Source organism: Macrotis lagotis, chromosome 1 (genome assembly GCF_037893015.1).
Source record: "Macrotis lagotis isolate mMagLag1 chromosome 1, bilby.v1.9.chrom.fasta, whole genome shotgun sequence".
Lineage (NCBI taxonomy): Eukaryota > Metazoa > Chordata > Mammalia > Peramelemorphia > Peramelidae > Macrotis > Macrotis lagotis.
This window is the reverse complement of record NC_133658.1, coordinates 689641454-689664321: the sequence shown is the minus strand read 5'-3', so window position 1 is coordinate 689664321 and position 22868 is coordinate 689641454. Positions and strand designations below refer to the sequence as shown.

The window sequence follows — 22868 nt, the reverse complement described above, 5'->3', positions numbered from 1 at the left end:
CTACTATAGTCACATAATCAAGTATATGCATGAGCTGCCTTATACTAGCTTACAATAGCCAATTAGATTTTCAGTATGAAGCACCTCAATTAGGGTTTTGTTTATTATTTTGCTATTATCTACACTTAAAAAAATGATTGGATTGGAGATTTTGTTAATGATGCAGATAAAATTTAAAAATATATGGTATGCACATACAGTTTAAGGAGACAATTGTTAAATATTTAATAGCATATCCCTACATAGAATTTACAGTGTCAAAACAAGATTCTAATCCTCCTGACTACAAATCCAACATACTATCAATAGACTAGGCTGATTCTCAACTGATTGCAATCCCATCCTTTAAAGATGAGGGAAAATATAGGCATACCCAAAGATAAGTTTGTTAGAACTTGTACCCAGGTTCCTTACATGAAATTCAAATATTTCCATTTTGCTTCTTATTAGTATCTTAATATCATTGAAGCTAGATCATTATCTAGCATGTTGGGTTTTAAAGTTATCTGTGAATTTTAATTGCTATAATTTTAATTATATACATAGCATCTGTGCTCTGCATTAACTTGAAAAACTATTTCCTGCTGGCCAGAAGTGACATTTATGAGTGAAATTTTAACTTTTTGAACTTTAAAGCACTAAAGTCTACTAATGTCATCATCATCACAAAAATCATCAGTATCATGATTATCTCTTGATAGTCATTTGGATTTCTCTTCTTTTTTCCTAGTTCTTAATGTTCCTTATTCTTCTTAGGTTTAATCTGTAGAAGTGTATCCAGTTTAATGATTCTAAGGCAGGCTTATACCTATGTGCACATGAAAGGGATTGGTGCTCTACTGTTTAACTAATTCAAAAGTCTTTCTTCTTCTTCTTGGGTATTTGAGAAAGGGGTTTTCATTTAAATAAAAGGAGAAACTATCACTGGTATTATTTGAAGAGAAAGAAACAAAAATGAGTTGGAGGAAGGGTGTGGATTACTCATTCCACAGGTTTGTTTGTAGATAAGACATAGTCTCATTTCCAGCTATCTTCTTCACATCTCAAAATGTCTAAAAATGTTTTCATTGTTAGATATGCATCATTTGATCTTTTTCATTAATATCGCAAGAGACCAAAATTTTTATTTCATCCAATCCCCTAACAGGCTGGTAAAATGTAGTAAAGAAGCACTGGAGACCTAGTTTCAAATTTTATCTTAGCTGTTTACTTCTGCCATGAAATTGTTGGGCAGGTCAACCTCTCCAGCCCTCAATTTTCTCAACTGTAAATGAAAAGGTTGAATTTGATTATCTTTAACATCCCTTTCAACTCCAAATCTACCAATCACCTGTAATTTTCTCTGTGATTTCTGTCCCTTCCACCCCACTCATAGCACCCTTGGGTGGGTGGGTGAATCCCTTTTCCAGGACATAAATTCATGGGATCATAGTTTTAGAGTTGAAATAGCCCTTGAATGTCATTGAATTCAATCCCCTCATTTTAAAGATGAGACTGCTATGTGAAATTAATCAACCTGCAAAAGGTTCCATGACTAGTCTTTGGTTGGACCCCAATCTTCCTGGATCCAACTCTGGTGCCCTGTCCACTACACCTTAAGGACTCTCAATTGGTTTCCAAGAATCTTGTTTCTGTTTCATTTTACAACAGACATAGATAAGTCAGCTTTAATGCATTTTTAAAATCAAGAGAGACAAAGTATAAAAATTTAAGTCCCAAAAGGCCTTTGAAGTGGGGTAATTTTTAGCCTAGAAAGTATTATGCCTCATTATACAGATGTTTCTTGTCTTGACCCTGTGTTTACAGTATTTGATTTTTAGTCATCAATCAGAAATATTGCATGAACTTTTCCTTTATGCATTTTGTAAACTCAAGACTGAAAAGGAATAATATCTCCATCATTGCCCATTCAAAGTTAGCCAAGTTATGGGGGGAAAAGATGTTAGATGGACGAAAGGGATACTTCTAATCCCATCTAATATAAATATAGGTCACTGGTAGTCCTTACTTTCTGTTAGAGCAGGAGACAAAGAATTTATACTGGTTCCACTTTATTCTATCCTTTATTGATGGAAATGATGGATTGTTGCAAGAAACAAGTATCTTTAGTTAGTACTTGAGGAGGGAAATCCTTATTAAAGCAATATTTTTGGATTTTTGTTTTGTTTTGTTTTGTATAGTATCTACTGAGGAGACTTTATAATGCTTGTAAAAATCTTTAGAACTGTGTGGAGGAAGTATGAAACAGAGAAGATAAGAGGTGAGCCAAAATAAAATGAAGTTGGATTTGCAAGTGGTGCTTTGAGCCCTAAGGAAAAACAAGTATCAATAGAACAGAAAAATCATCTCCTTTCTACTTTAGATCCAGGCAATAACTTTGCTGTGATAATACCCATTCTTTTGCTTTATCATCTCTTTGTTCCTCAGTCTAAGTGACTTGAGAGTGATCACAGGAGACTCTTATCTATTTATTGAAAATTTCCAGTTAACTTGAAATTAGAAGTTGTGGACCTTGGTTTAAAGGAGACATTTCTTAAAAGCAAACCTAATCACTGGAAGCCAAGCATGAGATTTCCTTGAGTCCTTTCTGTACAGTTCTAAGTGATAGAACATACCCCTCCCCCCAAGATAAAATACCACACACTGTAATACCATCTAATTGATTCTGGGTTGGGAGTTCATCAAATAAGGATCCCCTACCCCTTATACTTCTTTTTAGGAGACTAGACCTGTGATTTCAGTGGATTAGGGAGCTCCCAGGACAGGAAATTTCTTCTACCATTGTAGATCATCACTTTCTTTGCAACTTATGCTCATCTAGTTTCTAAAAGTAATGAAAGGTAAATGACTTACCCAAGAGTAGCATAGCAAAGTATTTTTCAAAGATAGGACTTGAAATTAGGTCATCCAGGCTCCCAAAACAAGTTCTATCCACTGTGCCATCCTATTTCTCATACCTGTTTTTACTAACAGTAATTATTTGGAAAGGGACAGCTAAGTGGTGTGGTGGATAGAATGCTGGGTCTAGAGTTAGGAAGACATGAGTTCAAATCTAATCTCAGAAATTTACTAACAGTGACTAGGCAAGTCATTTAATCCTGTTTAATTTCCCTGTAATCTGTAAAATGAGCTAGATGAGCTGAGAATGGCAAACCATTCTAGTATCTTTGCCAACAGAATACAAAAATGGGGTCATAAAGAGTCACACACAACTGAAAACAATTCAACAACAATTACTTAGAAAACCATGGTGGGGAGTAAGATTATCCCAACTCTATTTCCAGACTCAAAGTTAGCCAGGAGGAAAAAATTATCCAAACCCAAAGTATGAAGGCAGTGACAAAATGTAAAAATACCCACAAATCAGACTTTGAGGTCCAAGGAAAAAAGGTCCTTGACCAACCTGGTCTAGAACCTTGAGGAGTCCTAATCTGGAAACCAGAATTTGTATCCAAGGAATCACAGTGCTATACTGTTGTGTAAATATATATATATATATATATATATATATATATATATATATTTCATTGTTAGATATGCATCATTTGATTTTTTCATTAATATCGCAAGAGACCATATATATGTATATGCATATATATATATATATATTATCAAACTGAAAATTTTCAAAACTTTCATATATTTACTCATCTTCAGTTGACTCCCTGTCACACACCCCACATAAGCTGTTTCAGACTTTAAATGCACAAAAAATACACTGCCCATTTTCTCATAGGCTATTCAGTCATTTTTCCTCCTCAAATCTAGACTTTGTTCTATTCCTGTATTTGTATATTATGTGGGCCTGTATGTGTGTGTGTGTGTGTGTGTTTATGTATGAGTGTTTATTTGTATAATTATATGATTGCAATAAATCTATATGTATAGAATATACACATATAGTTAGGGTTTTAAATTCCATTAAGGCTAGTGAAACATACTATATATGTATCCATAGACATATGTATATACACACATTGACAGATCAGTTCTATGAAGAGTTCATATAATTGCATAGTATCTTCTGAACAATAGACATTCTTCAAGAACTTTATGGTTCTTTTATGGAAAGTTAATCCAAATTCTTTTGAGTACTTATGGATTTTGTTAGAAAGTTTTGCAATACTTAGGGGCTTGGTACCATTTGTATCTGAGGGGCCTCTCCATTTATAGAGAATCTGTCTTCCATTTGGACTTCACTGTTGTCTATAGCTAAGACTGCACAATATTAGCAAACATCACTGGTGAGCATATGTGCCTCTATTTTATACTTCATATAATCTTTCAAAGAATTTCAACATGTTTCATGTACATGGGAGACACATTGTTTAAGGAAAGCCTTTAAAGTGGCATTTTGTTTTGCCAATTCAAATGCTTTCTCATAGTCAATACACAATAAGTATAATATGCTCTTTTGTATCTTCCACAAGACAATAATTAGTCAGTAGTGTGACTATATAGATGTGGTCTACTGTGGAATATTATTTGTAAAAATCTATCTATTTTCTGAAATTCTATCTCATATGTATCTGATTTGAAGTTAACTAAAAGGAAAATTACAAGTATTGGAAGAGTTATGGGAAAATAGGCTCATTAAAGCACTGTTGAAGGGGCTGTGAATTGGTGTAGTCATTCTAGAAAGCAATTTAAAACCATGCCCAGAAAGTTACTAAGCTATATATCCCATGACCCAACACCACCATTCCTAGGTCTGAATCCCCAAAGATATCAGAGAAAGGAAAAGGAACTATATGTCCAAAAATATTTATAGTAGCTCTTATTGTGGTGGCAAAAAACTGGAAACTAAAGGGGTGGCTATCAATCTGGAAATTAGCAAAATAGCTTTTATTATAATAATAACATTGTAAAAATGAACTAATTAGAAATGATTAAGAACTCAGATCAATGCAATAACTAGTTTTTAGGGAATTCCTAAATCCAGAGATCCAAGATATTCTTGATGAGTAATTTCTTTCACCTATGATCATTTGATTAGAGATAAAAAAAAAATCAAGAGGCCACACTGGAATATAAAAAATTGTCATCAGCTGATGGAGGGATATACACACACATCTACAGGATTTTACACAGTGAGGTGGCTCCTTGGGTAGAGTGGTGGGCCTGGAGTCAGATTCATCTTCATGAGTTCAGATCTGGCCTCAGACATTTTGCTTAGCTGTGTGATGCTGGGAAAGTCACTTAACTGTTTGCCTGTTTCCTCATCTATAAAAGGAGTTGGAGAAAGAAATGGCAAGCTATTCCAATATCTTTGACAAAACAATCCCAAATGAGTTTACAAAGAATCAGATAGGATTGAAAACAACCAAACAACTAACAGCTTTAGGGCAGATAGCAAAACAAGTCTATCAGGTGAGGTTGACAGGTTATCTAGTGATTTGGGAAAGGAGGAGTAACCTTGAAGTCTCATGCCCAGGATCAGATCTTTTCTCACAGGGGTGTTTCTCCCTAGTTATTTTCATCAGTCTCACAGAATTTCTAGGTGGAACCAAAAGCCTAAGATAGTGGAAACCTCTTTTTGAGAAGAAATTAGATTGAATCTGTCTTCATTTACATAACTTGGCCTGCTATTTTTCTTTGACCTCAAAAGTCACTGTTTCTGGCTCTCAGCACAAAAGTTTGGTGCATTTCCTTCACACAACCTTGATTCCAGAGGACTGATAATAAAGAATATTATCTACTTCCTGACAGAGAAGTAATGTACAATATATGTAGAAGTGAAATACATATTTTTATACTTGACCAATGGGAGAATTTGTTTTTCTTGATTGTATATTTGTTAAAAAGAGTTTTATTTTACTTTCTTTTTTAGTTGGAGGAAGCTGTTACTTGAAAAAATTAAAATATAATAATAAAAACAAGCAAATCAGAAAGAAATTATATTCTCAAAGATGCCCTCAAGATTATATATAGATTATGTTCATATTTTATAGAAATGAGAAAGTAAGCAAATGAATCAATAGTTACTGATTTTTCTCAATCCTCTTTTTCCACTAATTTGTATAATTCCTTGAATATTTTTGAGTCATTTGATAAAAATCTACTTCTTATGATATCTCCTCTTTTGTATTCTTTGGGACATCTTTTTACTCTTCCTGTCTTTGTTTTCTAAGTAACATTTCTAATTTTTCAAACAGATGTTAGACTCCAGACGTAATGGATTTATTATCATTAGATGAAAGATTAGTTTATTATAAATAATAACTGATATCTTCCAGTTTTCATCTGTTTGTTGTTCTTAGTATTTATTATCTTGTCTGAGTCACTTGTAGCACTTTTGGTAATTTTGCCTTTTCTTCTATAGCTATTTAGTATCCTTTCTTCCATAAGATGTTATAAATAAATTGTGTTAACCTTACCTGGCAAATCTCTTCTTTTGATAAGAGAATAAAGTTTTGCTGGTTGAGAAGACTTCTTGAAATCTTCCGATCACCTTGTTATAGTATTTTCTTTTAGAAAGTTTAATTTCCTTCCTAAATGGTCAGAGTTTATATTGATGCCTGTTATTTTACCCATTTTCCATTTTTTCACTATAGATTGTTTAAATAGGTCAGAATAGAATTTTTTTAGTTGTTTACTCTTATCTTCACATTTTTCATCCTTTCTTCTAATTTGTATTAATTTTCACTCTTTTCCCAAGTAGATGGGATAGACCCAGAAAACTGACCAAAAAAGCATCCCCACATTAGTAATCCAGATTGTTTCCTATCAGTTGATATGGTCACTTTCATCTGATTATGATGCTAAGTGGTTCATGCTATGCTTAGAGCTTCACAACTCTGTAAAGAAAATGTATGTGTGAGACTTAGCTATGGCTTTTGGCCCCTATTCTTTCTTATTATTAAATTATCTTTTCCAATATGTATATATTTTTGCCAAGCTCTTCCATAGTCTCTTTTGCACTGAATTCACTGAGTATCTAAATAAATGTTAATTAAATCTAGGGGTTCTTATTAATTCTTTGTAGAATTTTCCTCCTTTATCAGATTGCAATAGGTGCAATTATTTTCATTGTGGTATTTTTATAAATGTTCATCAAAAGTGCTTTCAGACTTACATGAACTGATACTAAGTGAAGTGAGCAGAACCAGGAGAATATTGTACATTTAACAGGAAAATTATGTGATGGCAACTATAATGGACTTAGCTCTTCTCAATAATAGTAATCAAAGACAATTCCAAAAGACTTGTGATGGAAAATACCATCCACATTCAAAGAACAGCTATGGAGTCTGAAGGTAGACCAAACATACCATTTTCACTTTTAATTTTTTTTCTTTTTTCTTTCTTGTGGTCCTTTCTCTTTTGTTCTGATTCTACTTTAACAACATAACTAATATGAAAATATGTTTAATATGCTTAATGTGTGTGTGTGTGTATATATATATATATATATATATATATATATATATATATATATATCCAATTTCAGATTGTTTACTGTCTTGGGGAGGAGGGAGGAGAGGGAGGTGAAAAAAATTCAGAACTCAGAATGTTACAAAAATGAAAGTTGAAAACTATCTTTGCATGAAATTGAAAAAAAAATCCATTTTTTAAAAGAGTGCTTTCATTTGAGATGATGAAATATCCCCTGAAATCAAATTACTAGATGTTTGTTGAAGCCTGATTAAAACCCACTCCAACAATTCCTTTATTTGCCTCTTCAAAAGGATCTGTGAGATAGCTTTCCATTTAACTGCAACTCCCACTTGTCTTTTCATAGAAACATTATCAATATGATTCAGTTTTTCTAACAGTATGTCTACCAAAAAAGAAATCTTACATTTAGAAAATCAATAATTAAATTACTATTAATAGATGTTCTAAAAATTGTGTGATTTTTACCAACCTGTGTCAACATTTTGTAGAAGCAGTCTTTGCATATCCATAGTATCCATTCTATATTTTCTATGTTTTATAGTTTGCTCTTGCCAAAGAATTCATGACCCAGTGTCCAGACTATGAGAAATTATCACTTCTAGGTCTTTGGGAAGCAAACACTGTATATTACAATGTATTACTGTGTGAAGCTTGTTCTACATTGTGGAATCTCCCAGAGATAACTGAAGTTATAATTTTAAGAACCAAGGCCCACTGTTAAACTATGTTGAGGTATTGGAGTAGTATTTTATGGAGAAATTCATGTCCTTTTGCCCTTTGGAAGATACTTTTCAATTTTAAAAAAAAAGTGAAATCATGTGTTATTATAGTATTCAATAAAAAAACATTAAAATGGTGAAAAGTAAATCTGAAATGCGTTTTTTGAGGAACTGCCTTTTCCCAATTCTTTCCCTTCACATAAACATGCATTTCAAGAACTAGTCTGAATTTTTTTCTTCATATGCTCATTTAACAATCTGTATAATGAAAAAATACTCTAAAAATGTCCCTTTTTGCATACATAGCTTTATTCCAAGCATACTTTTCTAATGGTCCTTAATTTTGTTTCTACTAGATAGCAGATTTTCCCCCCCTCTTTGATTGTAAATCCATTGAAATTTATTGTGAAAAGTCTATAATAATGGCTTTTACCTTTGAAACATTTTCTAAAATAACCTTAATTTTTAGAAACCTTAGTATAGTGAATTGTTAAATTATCTGATGCCTATGAAGCCCTTTAACTAAATCATTTTACTATAGGGCTCAGTTCTGCCTTCATATTTCAGGCATTCAAAGCTTGGTTCTGAATGATCAAATTTAGAAGAGCATCTTTGGTTCTAATATGCATATCTTTTTTTTTTTTAGAGTATGCTTCACTAGGATCATTATATGATTACATAAACAGTAATCGAAGCGAAGAAATGGATATGGAGCATATTATGACTTGGGCCACTGATGTAGCTAAAGGTAAGAGAGTTTTATGATTATAAGCCTATCCTCAAATAATAACATAAAGAGGAAACTACCTTTCTTTCATAGAATGTCTCAAGTTCAATTGTATTAGATCATTCCCTTTCTAGAATGAATATACTAATACTCAACTGATTTTTATAACAAAATTTAAACTCCTTGTCTTTTGCTTTTTTTCTTTATCAGGTCTACTCCCTTCCTTTTCCCAACTCTTCTCTTTTTTCCACTCTACTTTTCCTTTCGTTATCTCCTCATTTACATTCCTTCTTTTCTCTCCATGAGCATCAACAAATTAAATGTATCCCAGCATCATATGACCATTGACTTCCTTATCACACTTAACTTTTTGACACATTAGGTGGAGAAACCATAATGCCATTTTTCTACAAGACTTGGTTTATACCCAGGCCCAAGAAGAAACTGATTTATTTTTGGATTAGTTCTATCCATTTTGTATACATGGTATATGCTAAAAATAGGAATTACTTCCAAAAAATATATTATTCATGCTTCCATATAAAAACAATTCAGATTTCATTTTATATTTAATACAGTCTTGGAAATCATTCTTGGAAATTAAATATTTTTAACCTACAAAATCTGCAGAATACCAGCCAAAAAAATGTCTAATCCTTTTTTCCCTCATAAATTCATGTACAATCTTATGCTTTCTGAAGTAATTCAAATTCCATTTATTTTTATCTTTTTTTTTCCATTTTCATAACTATGAACCTTTTAGAGTTTATTTATAACTGTTCAAGTTACTCTGGAAACAACTTGACCTAAATAATGAAGGCTGATAGTCACATTTGTATTCTAGCAACTCCTAGAATGCCATTGTCCAAATTTTCTTGGAGCAATTAACTCTATGTAGATCATCTAATGGCATGACAAGAGAGATAGAAAATTAAGAATCTAAAAGAATAGGGGCAGCTAGATAGTACAGTGGATAGAACAATGGCCCTGGAGTCAGGAAAATGTTCAGATTGAGCTTCAGACATTTAATAATTACCTAGCTGTGTGACCTTGGGCAAGTCACTTAACCCCATTGCTTTGCAAACAAAACAAAACAAAAAGAGTTAAAAAGAATTTGAGTCTTGCCTCAGTCATTTCTTAACTTTGTGATTGTGGACAAGTTTCTTATACTTCAGTTTTTTTCATCTGTAAAATGGGGACAGTTTTACTTGCTTTACTTACTTTACATGATTGTTGAGAGGAACATGCCATATGCTGTGAATTATTATCATGTAATGTAATAGTACATCTGTATAAAATAATATTTAATGATATTTAAGAAAGGGAAAAAATCCTACCTTGTTTTGATAAGTAAATTGGTTGTTGGTTGTCCTTCATACTTGAAGAGGACCAAAATGACATCACTATGTCAAGGTTAATGTACAGTGCAACCAGCTGTGACTGATCAGATCAATATGAGCTCAGAAGACTCTACCATAGGTCAGGCACAAAGTGTCCATATGAACATTTGGAGTGAAGATGTCTCTAAATTTGCACATCAAAAGAAAAAAAACAAGAAGCATTCCTTTTGGAATTATTCTATTTGGGGGCCTAGCCTAGAAGATGATGTATCTAAGAACTGATGAATCCTTTTTTCAAAATTTAAACCTTTTCTAGGAATTTTGCTGTAATATCATAGTCAAAGTTCAACCAGTATTATTATTAAACCTACTGCAACAAGCACCATCCCATTTAACCTATCAAAATCACATGGCAGCATTGTAAACATGAAGGGCTCCCATTTCTGTCACTGGATTTACTTAGATTTTCGTGTGCATTATTCAATTATTGTATCCACTGTACACAAATGAAACTGGTCGTATTGCTTCCTAACAAACTTCTCCTTAAGTATGAGGACAGCTAGAAGCTTTTGACTATCCCAGAACAGTCCCTCTTTCAAACCATCAATCCTATTTATAGAGATCATTTGGCTTCAAACCAACAACATCCCAGCCCTTCCTTGGGAGATCCTCTGGGTATGTTGGCATCAGTACAGGGATAAAAAGACTAAGCAAGGAGGGAATATAGGAAGAGGCAGTTAAAAGAGTCCTGGAATTGGAGTAAGAGGGCTGGCAGTCACATTCCAGCTCTACTTTTAGTACCCTCTGACATTTTATACATATTATTTCACTTCTCTTGACCTCAATTTCCTCATCTGTAAAATTATAGGGTTGTCTGCCAATTCGGAAACATTTATTAAGCACCCACTATGGATCAGACGCTGTGTTAAAGGTTGGACAAATGATGTCTAAAGATCTCGCTGCTTCAAAACTCTCTGAATTGACCAGATAGAAGTGTGTCCCATGAGTGTAAGGCAATATTTCACTGTAACCTGGTTCTTGTCATATTTCCTCTTCAAAATAGCAAAAAATGTTCTGAACAACAGTGGCAGTATTGTAATAATTCACCATGGTAACTGCTGTATTATTTAAATCCATAAGTTTCAATATGCTGGGAGAGAGAACCAACCTTGATACTTTAAAGTCACATTATTTCCATAAAAGAAAGGAAGTTATATTATTTCCCTTAAAATAGAAGGGAAAAGGAAAGAAACAGTATTATAGTCATGACTTTAGTCTACTATTATAAAGAAATATGTAAGACTTAGAGCTTAGATGGAAAGATTTGGTTTTATATCTTCAGGATCAAACATTGGAGGCCTTTGAATTTGACCATCATACCGGCCAAAAGCTTTAAGAATTTTCAATACTTTGAGGTAGTGAGAGACCAAAAGATGAAAAATTCAGTGCAACTAAGAATTCTCATACGTTTTAAAGAAATGGGTACCTTACTCTTCTCTGATGAAATAGTTTTTTAAAGAAATCAAGAAAGGCTTTCTGATTTTAAAGATAGTAAAACCAACAACCTGATCTTGAACACTTAGACTAGACATCTGTGGACCAATTCTTTAAAAGTATGAAATAATCTTAAATTTCCACAAAAATCTACTTGAAAGACAGATATTAAAAGTCTTCCCCAAAACTAATATGAATCTAGAAAAGACATTATTTCACCTTCAAATTTATTGCATTTTAAAAAGAAATAGTAGAACTTGTTTTAAAAAAAGTGAAACTATATAATAAACATCAATATCATAACACTAAATATAATTTTGTTTGATAGATTTTGTGAACAACTCTACATGACCCCATTTTGAGATACTGAAGGGGTTTGCTATTTCCTTCTCTAGCACATTTTATAGTTGAAGAAATTGAGGCAAACAGGGTTAAGTGATTTGTCCAAGGCCACATAGCAAGTGTCAGAAATCAGATTTGAATTCATGAAGATAAATCTTGATTTCAGGCACAGTGTTCTATCCACTGAGCCACCAAGCTGCCCATGCAATAAATTGCCAATATGTTTTTTATCTTATTTCTATAGATATAGTGTTTTACATTTTGCAAAAAAAAATAGAAATATATATTATTTGCTGTCATTTCTATGAGATTTAGGTATCAAATTATTATTAAGGATTTTAAATTCCCAAATATAACATTATTCTATGGAAAAATAAAGTTCATCCTGAGTCATTGGAGTTTTAGTGTCATACCTAGGAACATGATCCATCATAAATGTCATGATTACTTTTGTATTTAGGATCATATTTTTAATAAAGTGTCATATAATTAAAAGTAACCACCATGTCTGTCTTTTGTAGTGTTTGAAACAATTGTGCTCAGAAATTTATCTCACAATTGTTTTTCTCTTGAGTTAATATATTAATAAATAAATAATAACAAGAAAGAAAAAAACAACAAATTCAATGGAAAGATTTGAAATGCATATTCTAATCATAAGCATTTCACTTTATCAACTTGAGAATATTAAAAGTGTTATATTCACTCAGTAAATTAACAATTAATATTGTTTTCAAAAGATATCATTTGAAAAATGGGGTGGAGGGGAGACTTATACCTATCATTCACTTGTAAGACTTTATCATAATTTCATCTTTGTTCAGAACATTTGAATTATCAACCTTTTTTCTTAACTTGTCTTTAGCTGTTAGTCAATTTAGTTATATTTGAGAAAAGTTCATTCTATTTATAGCTTTTAGATATTTTAAAAATACAGAAATGTTAATGATTAAATAAATTTCTAAAAAATAATAAAATAGTTGGCATTTAAATTTTACATAATACTTTATATACATAATATAATTTGATTTTATTTGTCTTTTTATTATTCCTGGCAAAAATTATGAAAATTATTTCTGGCAAAAATGACTTAGTAATAAGAATACTTTAAAAAAATTACTAAGTTATTACTAAAATTATCAACAAAATATCGACAAAAAATTTTCAATAAGTTTTTTAAAAAATCAAGCACTATTTTGGGGGGATATAAAAACTTGAGCCAATCTATAAGTAGGGAGGTATTCCTTAGGCTCTTATTTTTCTCCTCCACATGAAGGGAATTCATGAATAGTTTAAATATAGGGGAAGAAATTTTTCTATTTTTCTATTTGCATTTTTCAAAAATAGCATATCTGTCAGAGTACTTGCATACTGTGGAGATAGACAGTATGTAAATTCATGCAGCAGGAGAACAAAAAAAAATCACTTCTGGAAAACTGACCAAAATCTGGGCTTTTCCACACTTAATGGATTTCTCATTGGCAAAGCTTCATTTATTAATCATGTGTTCAGTTTACAGAGTTAGACTTACTGTTAGCCCAAATATGTAGAAGAGAATTTTTGTTCAGATTTAAATTCAAATTTCTTGAGAGATTAAGCCTTTGGGAAAATAATAAAATACTTCATATCTATTCTATGTGATACATTTCTGTCTAAGTATCAATTGTCCTGTAAATGAGAGCTTATTAATTCTTGCTCCTCTTCCTAATGCCCAGGTATAATGAATATAAGGAAAGGAAATCCTGGCTAGATCTAGATCACATCAGAGAGTCCTCTGGATTTTTTTAAGCATTGAGGATGTTGATTATTTGTAACAATAAGCAATAGTAGTAGACATGTGTAGAAGACTTTACAGTTTACAATGTGCTTTAAATACATTTTCATTGTATCTTTACAACAATTCATCAAGAATTTTAATGAGTCAAGAATTATAAATACTACCAACATTTCCATTTGATAGGTAAGGGACCTGAAGCTTAGAAAGGTAAAGTTACTATAGTTTGGTAATTTAAATGAAAATTGGAGATGGGATTTGAACCCAAGTGTATCCAGATTTCAATTATAGAACTCTTGTCATACACTACTAGTCACAGGATAGATTCCCCAGTTCACATTTAGCACCTTTGGACTGCTGGTTATAGGTTGTGAAATATCTAGGATACTTAGCCTTAGGTCACACTTTTCACTGATGATTTTGATAACAGAGGCTTAAATTTATCCAAAATACAGAAAAAAAATGAAGTGCCCCATAGACATTGTCTTTAATCATAATCCAGCATGTAAGAGATCAAAGTATACCAATGTGACTGTGCAACAATTTCCCTTCTCCACTTCATTAATCCTAGAATAACAAGGTACAAAAATCCAATTTGTGCTGTTGTCATTTTTGTTTAAAGAAGCTATGTAATACTGACACCAGGTCATGAAACTAACAGTAGTGATCCCTTTTTTCCCCTTCTCAAATTAACAGGAATGCACTATTTACATATGGAGGCTCCAGTCAAGGTGATTCACAGAGATCTCAAATCAAGAAATGGTAAAGTAGCCATGTAACACTAATCTTTAGAAGTACACTAACAGTTCTGAGCTCATTCTTTTTTTTTAAATCATGTTACTTTGGAATTGTTTGGTTTTTAGTTTTTTCCTTGTGTCACTCATATTTGTATTAGCCAAATTTGTGATGAAAATAACTTGAAGGATTAGCATCCATTCACTGCATCACTTAAAATCTGTCTGAGGGGAAAGGTATAATAGTTTAGTTATGCAAAACTATCTGAAGTTTGGTGGTTTGTTATTTTTAAAAAAATTGTCTACCACATCAATAGCTCTATCATGGCATAGTCTTTACAAGTGTTTCTTTTGTGTCAAGGGAACTACTATCTATATTTTTCCTGTAACCTTTAAAACTTTAAGCTTGGAATGGATACCATGACTGGACATAAGTTCATATGATTAGATTTGGTCTGAGGTAAAGGAGTTTCCCTTGAGGGGGAAGATGCTAGTGTTCTCAAATCACATCCTCTTCTCATCTAGAAACATATACAGGCTTAAAATGGAATAAAGACTATAATAATCACTATCATTTTATGATCAAGCTAGTCAAGATCCACAATCCATTGATTATTGACCATTAACTTACCTTTGCTTTAGGTGATTTTAGGTACTTACTGAAGAAACTCCCTTAGAGTAGGTACTATGGATTTTCTATTTTATTTTCAATTCTTTGCCTAAAATAAATTATCATTGAGCTGTCTTGATTCCATTGGAAATTTTCAGACTTTTAAATCACTATTATGACCTCAAAACTTTTAGGATATACTTGGGATTGCTAACAAATCAAGGAGTTTGAAATCTTCCCTTTTGATTTGACTTCTTGCTTATTTAAAAGAGAAAAAAGTCAGTTTCATCCATACGTTACCTGGTGATTTCAACCCACTAAGATTTCTCAGAAAGAAAAATAAAGTTCATTTTTCCCTCATTCTCAGCTTCAACAATAAAAAAACTCCTATCACCATTTAAAGGCTGTTTGAAATCTAGATATTACTTGTTATCCTTAAATGTGTGTTTAGACATAAACATGTAGAGAATTAAAAATTTCCACCAAAGTAGACATAAGAATAAAAGAAAAGGTGGCAACTTCAAAATTGAATTTGACTTCTAGATCATCTTAAATATCTTGGTTGTATTCCTCAGGATATAATGCTTAAAAAAAAAAGATATAATGTCTGCATGCCGAAACTAGTCAGTCTTCTGATTTGAATATTTAAAATTTGATTGTTTAAAAAAGAAACCCAGACTATTGTTGTATCATTAAGTCTGAGTCAAGGCTAAAATACTAGCACAAGGTGAGGCTTGATCTTCCATTCATCTTAATAGCATATTAACTTTGAAGACTAATTATGACCATTTAAAGGTCAACACTGCTAATCATTTCACTGATGATCATCATACCAGAACTATGCAGCTAATGCCTTTGTACAATACATGCCTTGTCCCCTGACAAATTAATTTGAATCAATGTCCCAGGAGAGAGATATGAATATGTCAAAAGTTAAATGTGTGGGAACCTCATGATTTTTCTGAGGCCCCATAAAAATCTTTCAGTAGAAGAGGTTATATTTAGAATTAGTATTTGAATATTTTAAATTTTTATTATAATATTGAAAAGAGTTAACCATTTTCTTCTTTGTGTGATTGTGTGATTCTTTTGACAACCAAATCTTTCTTTTGAACAACAAAGTTCTTTGCCTACATTATTTGGTTTTTATATAGTGATTTAAGTTTTTCAACCTTATAATTTCATTTAATCTGTTCTTAATCTCATTTGATTTATTCTTAGGATATATTTGGGAAGTAGGTTATAGAGATATCATCATCCTCATCACTAATAATAAATATTCATTGAAATCTCATGATGCATAAAATATAGAATACAACTCTTGAGAATAGAGAGATGTATTCTATGTAAACTCCTGCTCTTCAAGAGCTTAGCATTTATTTGGAGGAAAAAAGTAGTTGATCTAGTCTGGTACAGGAGCATATGAAACAAAGCTACTCTCAGTGGTTCTAACTGTAGGGTTTATTGACGATATATAAATGAGTCTTCAGTAAATACAGAAAAGAATATAAAGCCACATTACCCAATGTGACTTACTGTCTTCTGGGTCTAACTAAACTCTAATTCTCAGAAAAGAAATAATCAGTGTATGTGACAGTATTAGAAAACAAACCCTGCCTCAGAACTGAAACGTACTTAGTAACCTGAGATGTTTAGGACTATTTTATGAGATCTGAAAGAGTTGGAACCTTTTAAAAATCTACTACTGTAGAATAAGCCCATCACAAACACCTTTGAGTATACTAGTAATGAGTAGGCTAGAGAGGGATTAAAACAAGGAGTAGTTTTCATTCCTTTGGTATTAAGGACTGTACTTAGGGACTCATTTTAGCTATTTTTGTCTCCCTTTTTCCTCCTTGCTCCAGGAGAAGGAACCTAGTATAGCCAGACTAACTCACATGTACAACGTGAAAAAAATATAATTTATGGATGAGGACAATTAGGTATGGAACAGTTAATGACATCTTCAAAGTCACACAAAGTAGTTACTGGCAGAACCAAGACCAAGCTTTAACTGCTAATCTGGTACTTTCTTTTCTTTTTTGTCCACTGAGCAGTACCATTATCTCATGAATAAAAGACGTGGTAGATTTTTCACTTCCTTTACTTTAGTTTATAAACCAAGGCCACCTTTCTTTTGTAAAAATCCTTATTATAAACACTACCATTTTCTCTTTTTTGAATATCTTCCAAGTGACTCAAGATTATAAGTATTAATAAAGAACACAGAAATTTAAAATTTTCATCTGTAATAAGCTATTTAAAAAGAATTGAGATTAATAGTCATAAAATTCTCTTTTTTTTTTACTTGTAGTTGTCATAGCTGCTGATGGAGTATTAAAGGTAAGAATGTTTTGTTCAAAAATGAAATTTAAGGATAAAATAACTGTTATTTGATTAGAAATAAATACAGGGGCAGGTAGGTGGTGCAGTGGATAGAGCACCAGCCCTGGAGTCAGGAGTACCTGAGTTCAAATCTGGCCTCAGACACTTAATAATTACCTAGCTGTGTGGCCTTGGGCAAACCACTTAATCCCATTTTCCTTGCAAAAACCTTAAAAAAAAAGAAATAAATACAAAGTTGATTTGTGATTTTGTATTTCCCAGATCTGCGATTTTGGTGCCTCACGGTTCCATAACCATACAACACATATGTCCTTGGTAGGCACTTTTCCATGGATGGCCCCAGAAGTTATCCAGAGTCTTCCAGTTTCTGAAACATGTGATACATATTCCTATGGTGTGGTAAGTTGATTTAACATGCCATGATATAGAAAGAACAAAGTATGATGGATCTGAAGTTAGAGGAATTGTGTTCAAATCTGATCTCTACATATGCTTCCTTTGTGATTCTGAGTAAGTCAGCTTCCTTGTCTTCATCTTTAAAATCAAGGGTTTGGGCTAGGTGACTTTCATGGTCCTACCTAGCTAGAATCCTATGATCCAACTTAAGGAAGTACACAAAAGAAACTCAACATCCTCTATTTTTAAAGTGTTCTTAAATCTAAAAATCAAAAGAAAAGTGGTATCATAAAGAGCCCTAGCTGACTGGTAAAATACACTTTTAATTCATTGTCACTTCTGAATGATATGACACCATGCTTCTTTTCTGTCTAGAGGGAAAAATTACTTACTAACTCACAGCAACACGCTAGATGAGGAGAGGCCCAGGAGACTGCTGGCCCCAATGGTCTGAATTGTAACCTCAGAGAAAGTCTGTTTTTCTGGGTGGAATTTGAGTGGTTTGAATGTCTGTCATTGGAATGATATTGGGAAAAAAGTGGGTCATTTTGGAATACACTTCACCTGTAAAGATGGCTAGGAATAATCTGGAACCACTAATAGAATAGTGAGGTCTGCTAACTTAGCAGATTTTTTTTAATGATAATTATTGATCTATTGTTTAAGATATTATGGAGGAGAAGGCATAAAGTAAAAAGGACATAATATCCCTAAAAGTGCTGACAATCTAAGGAATACAAACCTATGTCTGCAAAACAGTTTAACATCATGAAAACAACATATCAATCAAATTAAATACCCTTATCAAAATGTTGAGATATTGACTTTTATTTCATATGCTCTTACTGTTGGGAGGTACATGGGAGATTGTCTTGTCCAGAGGCATCAAACATGAGACCCATCACATGAAGCTCACAACACTGCCAAGTGTGGCCTGGACCAGATTAAAATGTAATTGGGAAATATTTAACAAAATAGTTTAAAAATATTTTTGTTAAACCATTTTAACAAAATAAATAATATTGAGATAATAAATAGATAACATTATATTTTAATACTAAATAAAATATCTGACCCATAAGACTCCTTATGTATAGTTTAGTGACCTCTGTTTTAATTTGACTTTGAAACCACTTGGGTTAGTCTAATTCCCTCATTTTGCAGATGACAAAATTAAGCCAGTTAGTGGCTAACAAGGTTCACTCAGCCAGAGCAAAAGCCTAGGTCATATCAAAAAAAGTAAAAAATATATAGTATTAAGTAGATTTTTGAAATAACTAATAAATATAGGAATAAATAAAGTCACAATAAGAATAGGCATAAGATTAATCAAGGAAATTTCTAAAGAAGGTAAAGTGTTTTTAAAAGTCTAATGGACTTTTAATGAATGAGAAGAAAGCACTTTTTGTAGGGTATTTTTTTTATTTTAAAAACAAATTTGTGAATAACAATCTAAATAGGGCAATTTATTTCAATTCCTAAAATGAACTGCTGCAAATTTTATGGCTTGGACTGAGGTATATTGTCCTACCACCACCCCTTTTCCTTCTTTTCAGTTATATTATCTTCTAATTCTCCAGAGAAAAATCTCATAGAATTAGGATAATAAGTTGATTTACTGCCCCTGACTATAAGGCTCTTTGTTTAATTTTCCTAGATAAAGTAACTGACAGAGGGTTTAAAGACACACTATCTCAAAAGATCTTTGGTTAAATATCCTTCTTTATTATTTACTGCTAACTTCTTATTCAAGTGTTAGACATGCTTTCACTTGTCCAAATTCTGTTAAATTTTTGTCATTTATAACTGAATTAATGACATAATGAAAGATGAATTTTGTTGTCTATTAAGTAAACTTATTTGCTGAAAATTAAGCTAGAGAAAATAATATATGGCTATATGTATCTACTTTTGTATGTGTATATATATGGATATATATATAAAATATACACACATATCCACACAGACTCAGATATACAAACATGCATATGTACCTATATATATGTGTGTGTGTGTGTATTTATATATAATATATAATATTATATATTATATATACACTCATATACACACATACATACATACATGTGTTTCTCTCTATTCCTTATGGACAACAGCTAGAATTTAAAAGTTTGGAAGACAACACTGGCATCTGACCAAAGATTCAGTGTCACTTAACTGAACCCATTACTAAAAATGGGAGTTATAAACCATACCGGAAATGAACAAATAATTTTTAAAAGGGAAGAGAGAAAGTAGAGTCTTAAAATGGTCTCTTGATTCAAAGGTACATTTTCCCCTTCAGAGTTGAGCAGAGAAATATTTAAAATGTAAAAATCCATTGTGGATATTGTCTTCCATAATCTGTGAGGTATTACAGAATCATTTAGATTAGTCCCTTAAGGTAAGTTTAGCTGTATTTTTCTATGTGAAAAAAAAGGAGCATTTTTTTTTTATTTCATGAACCAGAAAGCAGTGAGAGAAGACCTAAATGCTCTGAAAATGATTCTTTAACGAATTTCCTAGTTCCTTCTGATAGTTCCCATTGTTTTGGCTGAAATGTTCAATTTTCACTCATCTTTCTTTGCTTTTCGTACAGATTTGCATAGGTACATATATTTGGATACTTGTGGCTTTACATTTTGAGGGGCAGAAATTGAATATAGTGTTGAAAACTATTGCAAAATCCAAAGTGGATATTTTAATAATTCAGTTCACTGAATACATGGTTAAACTTGTAATTCTCTTCTCAAATCTTGACTGACCAGTCAGGAGTTTTCATTGGTCATAAAGAAAATCTTATTTCAAAATACCCTCATTTATGAAAATAAATCTTTCAAAACCTAATGTCTTTAGGGACCTTTGTGTGAGATATAAAAATCTGCTTTTGTACAACTGAATTGGACTTTAAATGCTGATAACTGAAAACAAATCTTCAGATGTAAAGTATAAGGACTTTTGGAAAGGAAAAAAACTGTATTTAAACAATGAAACATATATTCTACCTTAGCATGGTGGGGGACTACAGGTTCAGAATGGGGATTATTCCCAGATTTCCAAACCTTTCTATGACTGTAAGTGTTGAGTTTACTGGAGAAAAAAGTTTTCCACTAAAGTGACTAAACAGTACTCATCACAAGGTAGGCCTGAATTTTACCCATGAGTCAGATAGAATTTAGGGAAATCCCAGTGAAGATCTTACCTCATTATTACAGGATCTTGATTTGGAACTAGATCAAACTCCCCCCCTCCTTTTTTCCATTTGGATATTTAATAAATACAAATATATTTGAATACAGTATAATAATATAAATATTTAATATACTATAATATAAATATAATGAATACTAAATAAAATGAATATTTAACTAATAAAATTTAATCATCATTCCAAAAAAAACAGTTTTACAAGATAAAGCAAATGCTCCAACTGTTCTCCCTATTTCTAAATACATATTCTAAATCTGTGACTTTGCAAATTCACACACACACACACACACACACACACACAAACACACATACACACATATTCACACTCCCCTCATTTTTTGAAGGCAAATTATATTCACAAGAAAATATTATTCTCTTGACTAATAGATACAGAAATGTTCCCAGAATGACTTTGTTTGCAGCCATTGCTATTTTAAAGTCTTGAAGAGCATCACTTAAAATGTCTGGCTATTCTTACTTAAGAAGCTGCATCAGCAGAATCCCATTCAGAGCACTATTTCATAGGCTAAATTTAATTATAGGCAAGGATGTTTACTTTTCTAAGGCCCTTTCATATTGCAAAGTATTTGGAATAGCCTAAACAAATACCCCAGTAGGCGGGGTTATTAAGTAAGGAAAGACACATTAGAAGGAATATTTTCCAGATTCTTATCTGTAGTCTCCTACAAAATGATATCAGATCTAAAAGGAAGTGTTGGGTATTGTGGTTGTGTGGGGAGGGTGACAAATAGGAGTAAATTGCCTTTGGATTAGGGAGAATGTGATCCTGTCAATGTTGATACCTCTAGATAAGAGTCACATTTGGGAGGGAACATGTGCCAAGACAGCAGGTGAATGTTTCTAATTCTTTCGAAAATGAAGTAACTAGAGGGAACCAGGAAAATTGTCATACATACATACATATGTCATACATACAGTTGCCTCAATGGCTACTCTTCATTCAAAAAGTACTTATAATTTGCCAGGCCACTTCAAAATAAGATGGCAGACACTGTGCTAAGTGCTGAGGATGTAGAAACAAAAATCCTACCTTCATGGAGTTTACATTTTGTTGAGGGAAATAATGAATACACATAAATGAATTGCAAATAAATGAAAAATTAATGCAAAGTCTTTTGTCTTGCCATTTCTCTTTGTTTCTAGTCTTCAAGGCATTTGAGTAAAATCTTCAGTAATTACACTAAATGAAGGGAAGAATTATCTGAATTAGTAAAAAGTCTGGATTATGATAAATTTTTAAATTCCTGTGGCAATATGTACTGTTATCAAACTTTTTCATATAAATCCTTCTGAGACATTAAGCAAGAGATATTTTTGCCAAGAGTAGTATCTAGTTGTTTATAATATAACTAAAAAAATTTTAAACTATCTCTTTTTAAATAAAATTTAGAAATGAATTCTTAAGCATCTAGAAATACTTAGTAAATATATTTAAATATGTTATGTTGGGATTCTATTTTTTGGAGATTCAGCATGAAATACTGGATTATAGAGCTGACCTGGACCCCAAGAAGACTTGACTTGGAGTCTTTTCTCTGACACATATTGTCTTTGTGATTCTAGGCAAAGGCTCTTATCATTTCATGGATCTAGGACAGTGGTATTAAACTCAAATAGAAACTGGGGCCAATAAAATAAAGAAGGATACTTGTGAGTACATATTGATTTAGAAAACCACATGGAGATATTATCTATGTTTTATTATATTTTTATTTATTTTGTTAAATATTTCCTAGTTATATTTTAATCAGGTTTGACTA

The 22868-nt window shown here is 32.0% G+C and overlaps 1 protein-coding gene across 3 annotated transcripts in view; it reads left to right on the top strand.

Moving 5' to 3' along the window:
* Positions 1-22868, top strand: part of MAP3K20 (mitogen-activated protein kinase kinase kinase 20) — a 219088-nt gene that overhangs the window by 95481 nt on the left and 100739 nt on the right. For all 3 annotated transcript variants that reach the window (XM_074215694.1, XM_074215695.1, XM_074215696.1), the window contains exons 4-7: positions 8764-8865; positions 14491-14556; positions 17453-17481; positions 17746-17883. In XM_074215694.1, the coding sequence (XP_074071795.1) occupies positions 8764-8865; positions 14491-14556; positions 17453-17481; positions 17746-17883 (335 nt within the window). The remainder of the gene's footprint in view (positions 1-8763; positions 8866-14490; positions 14557-17452; positions 17482-17745; positions 17884-22868) is intronic.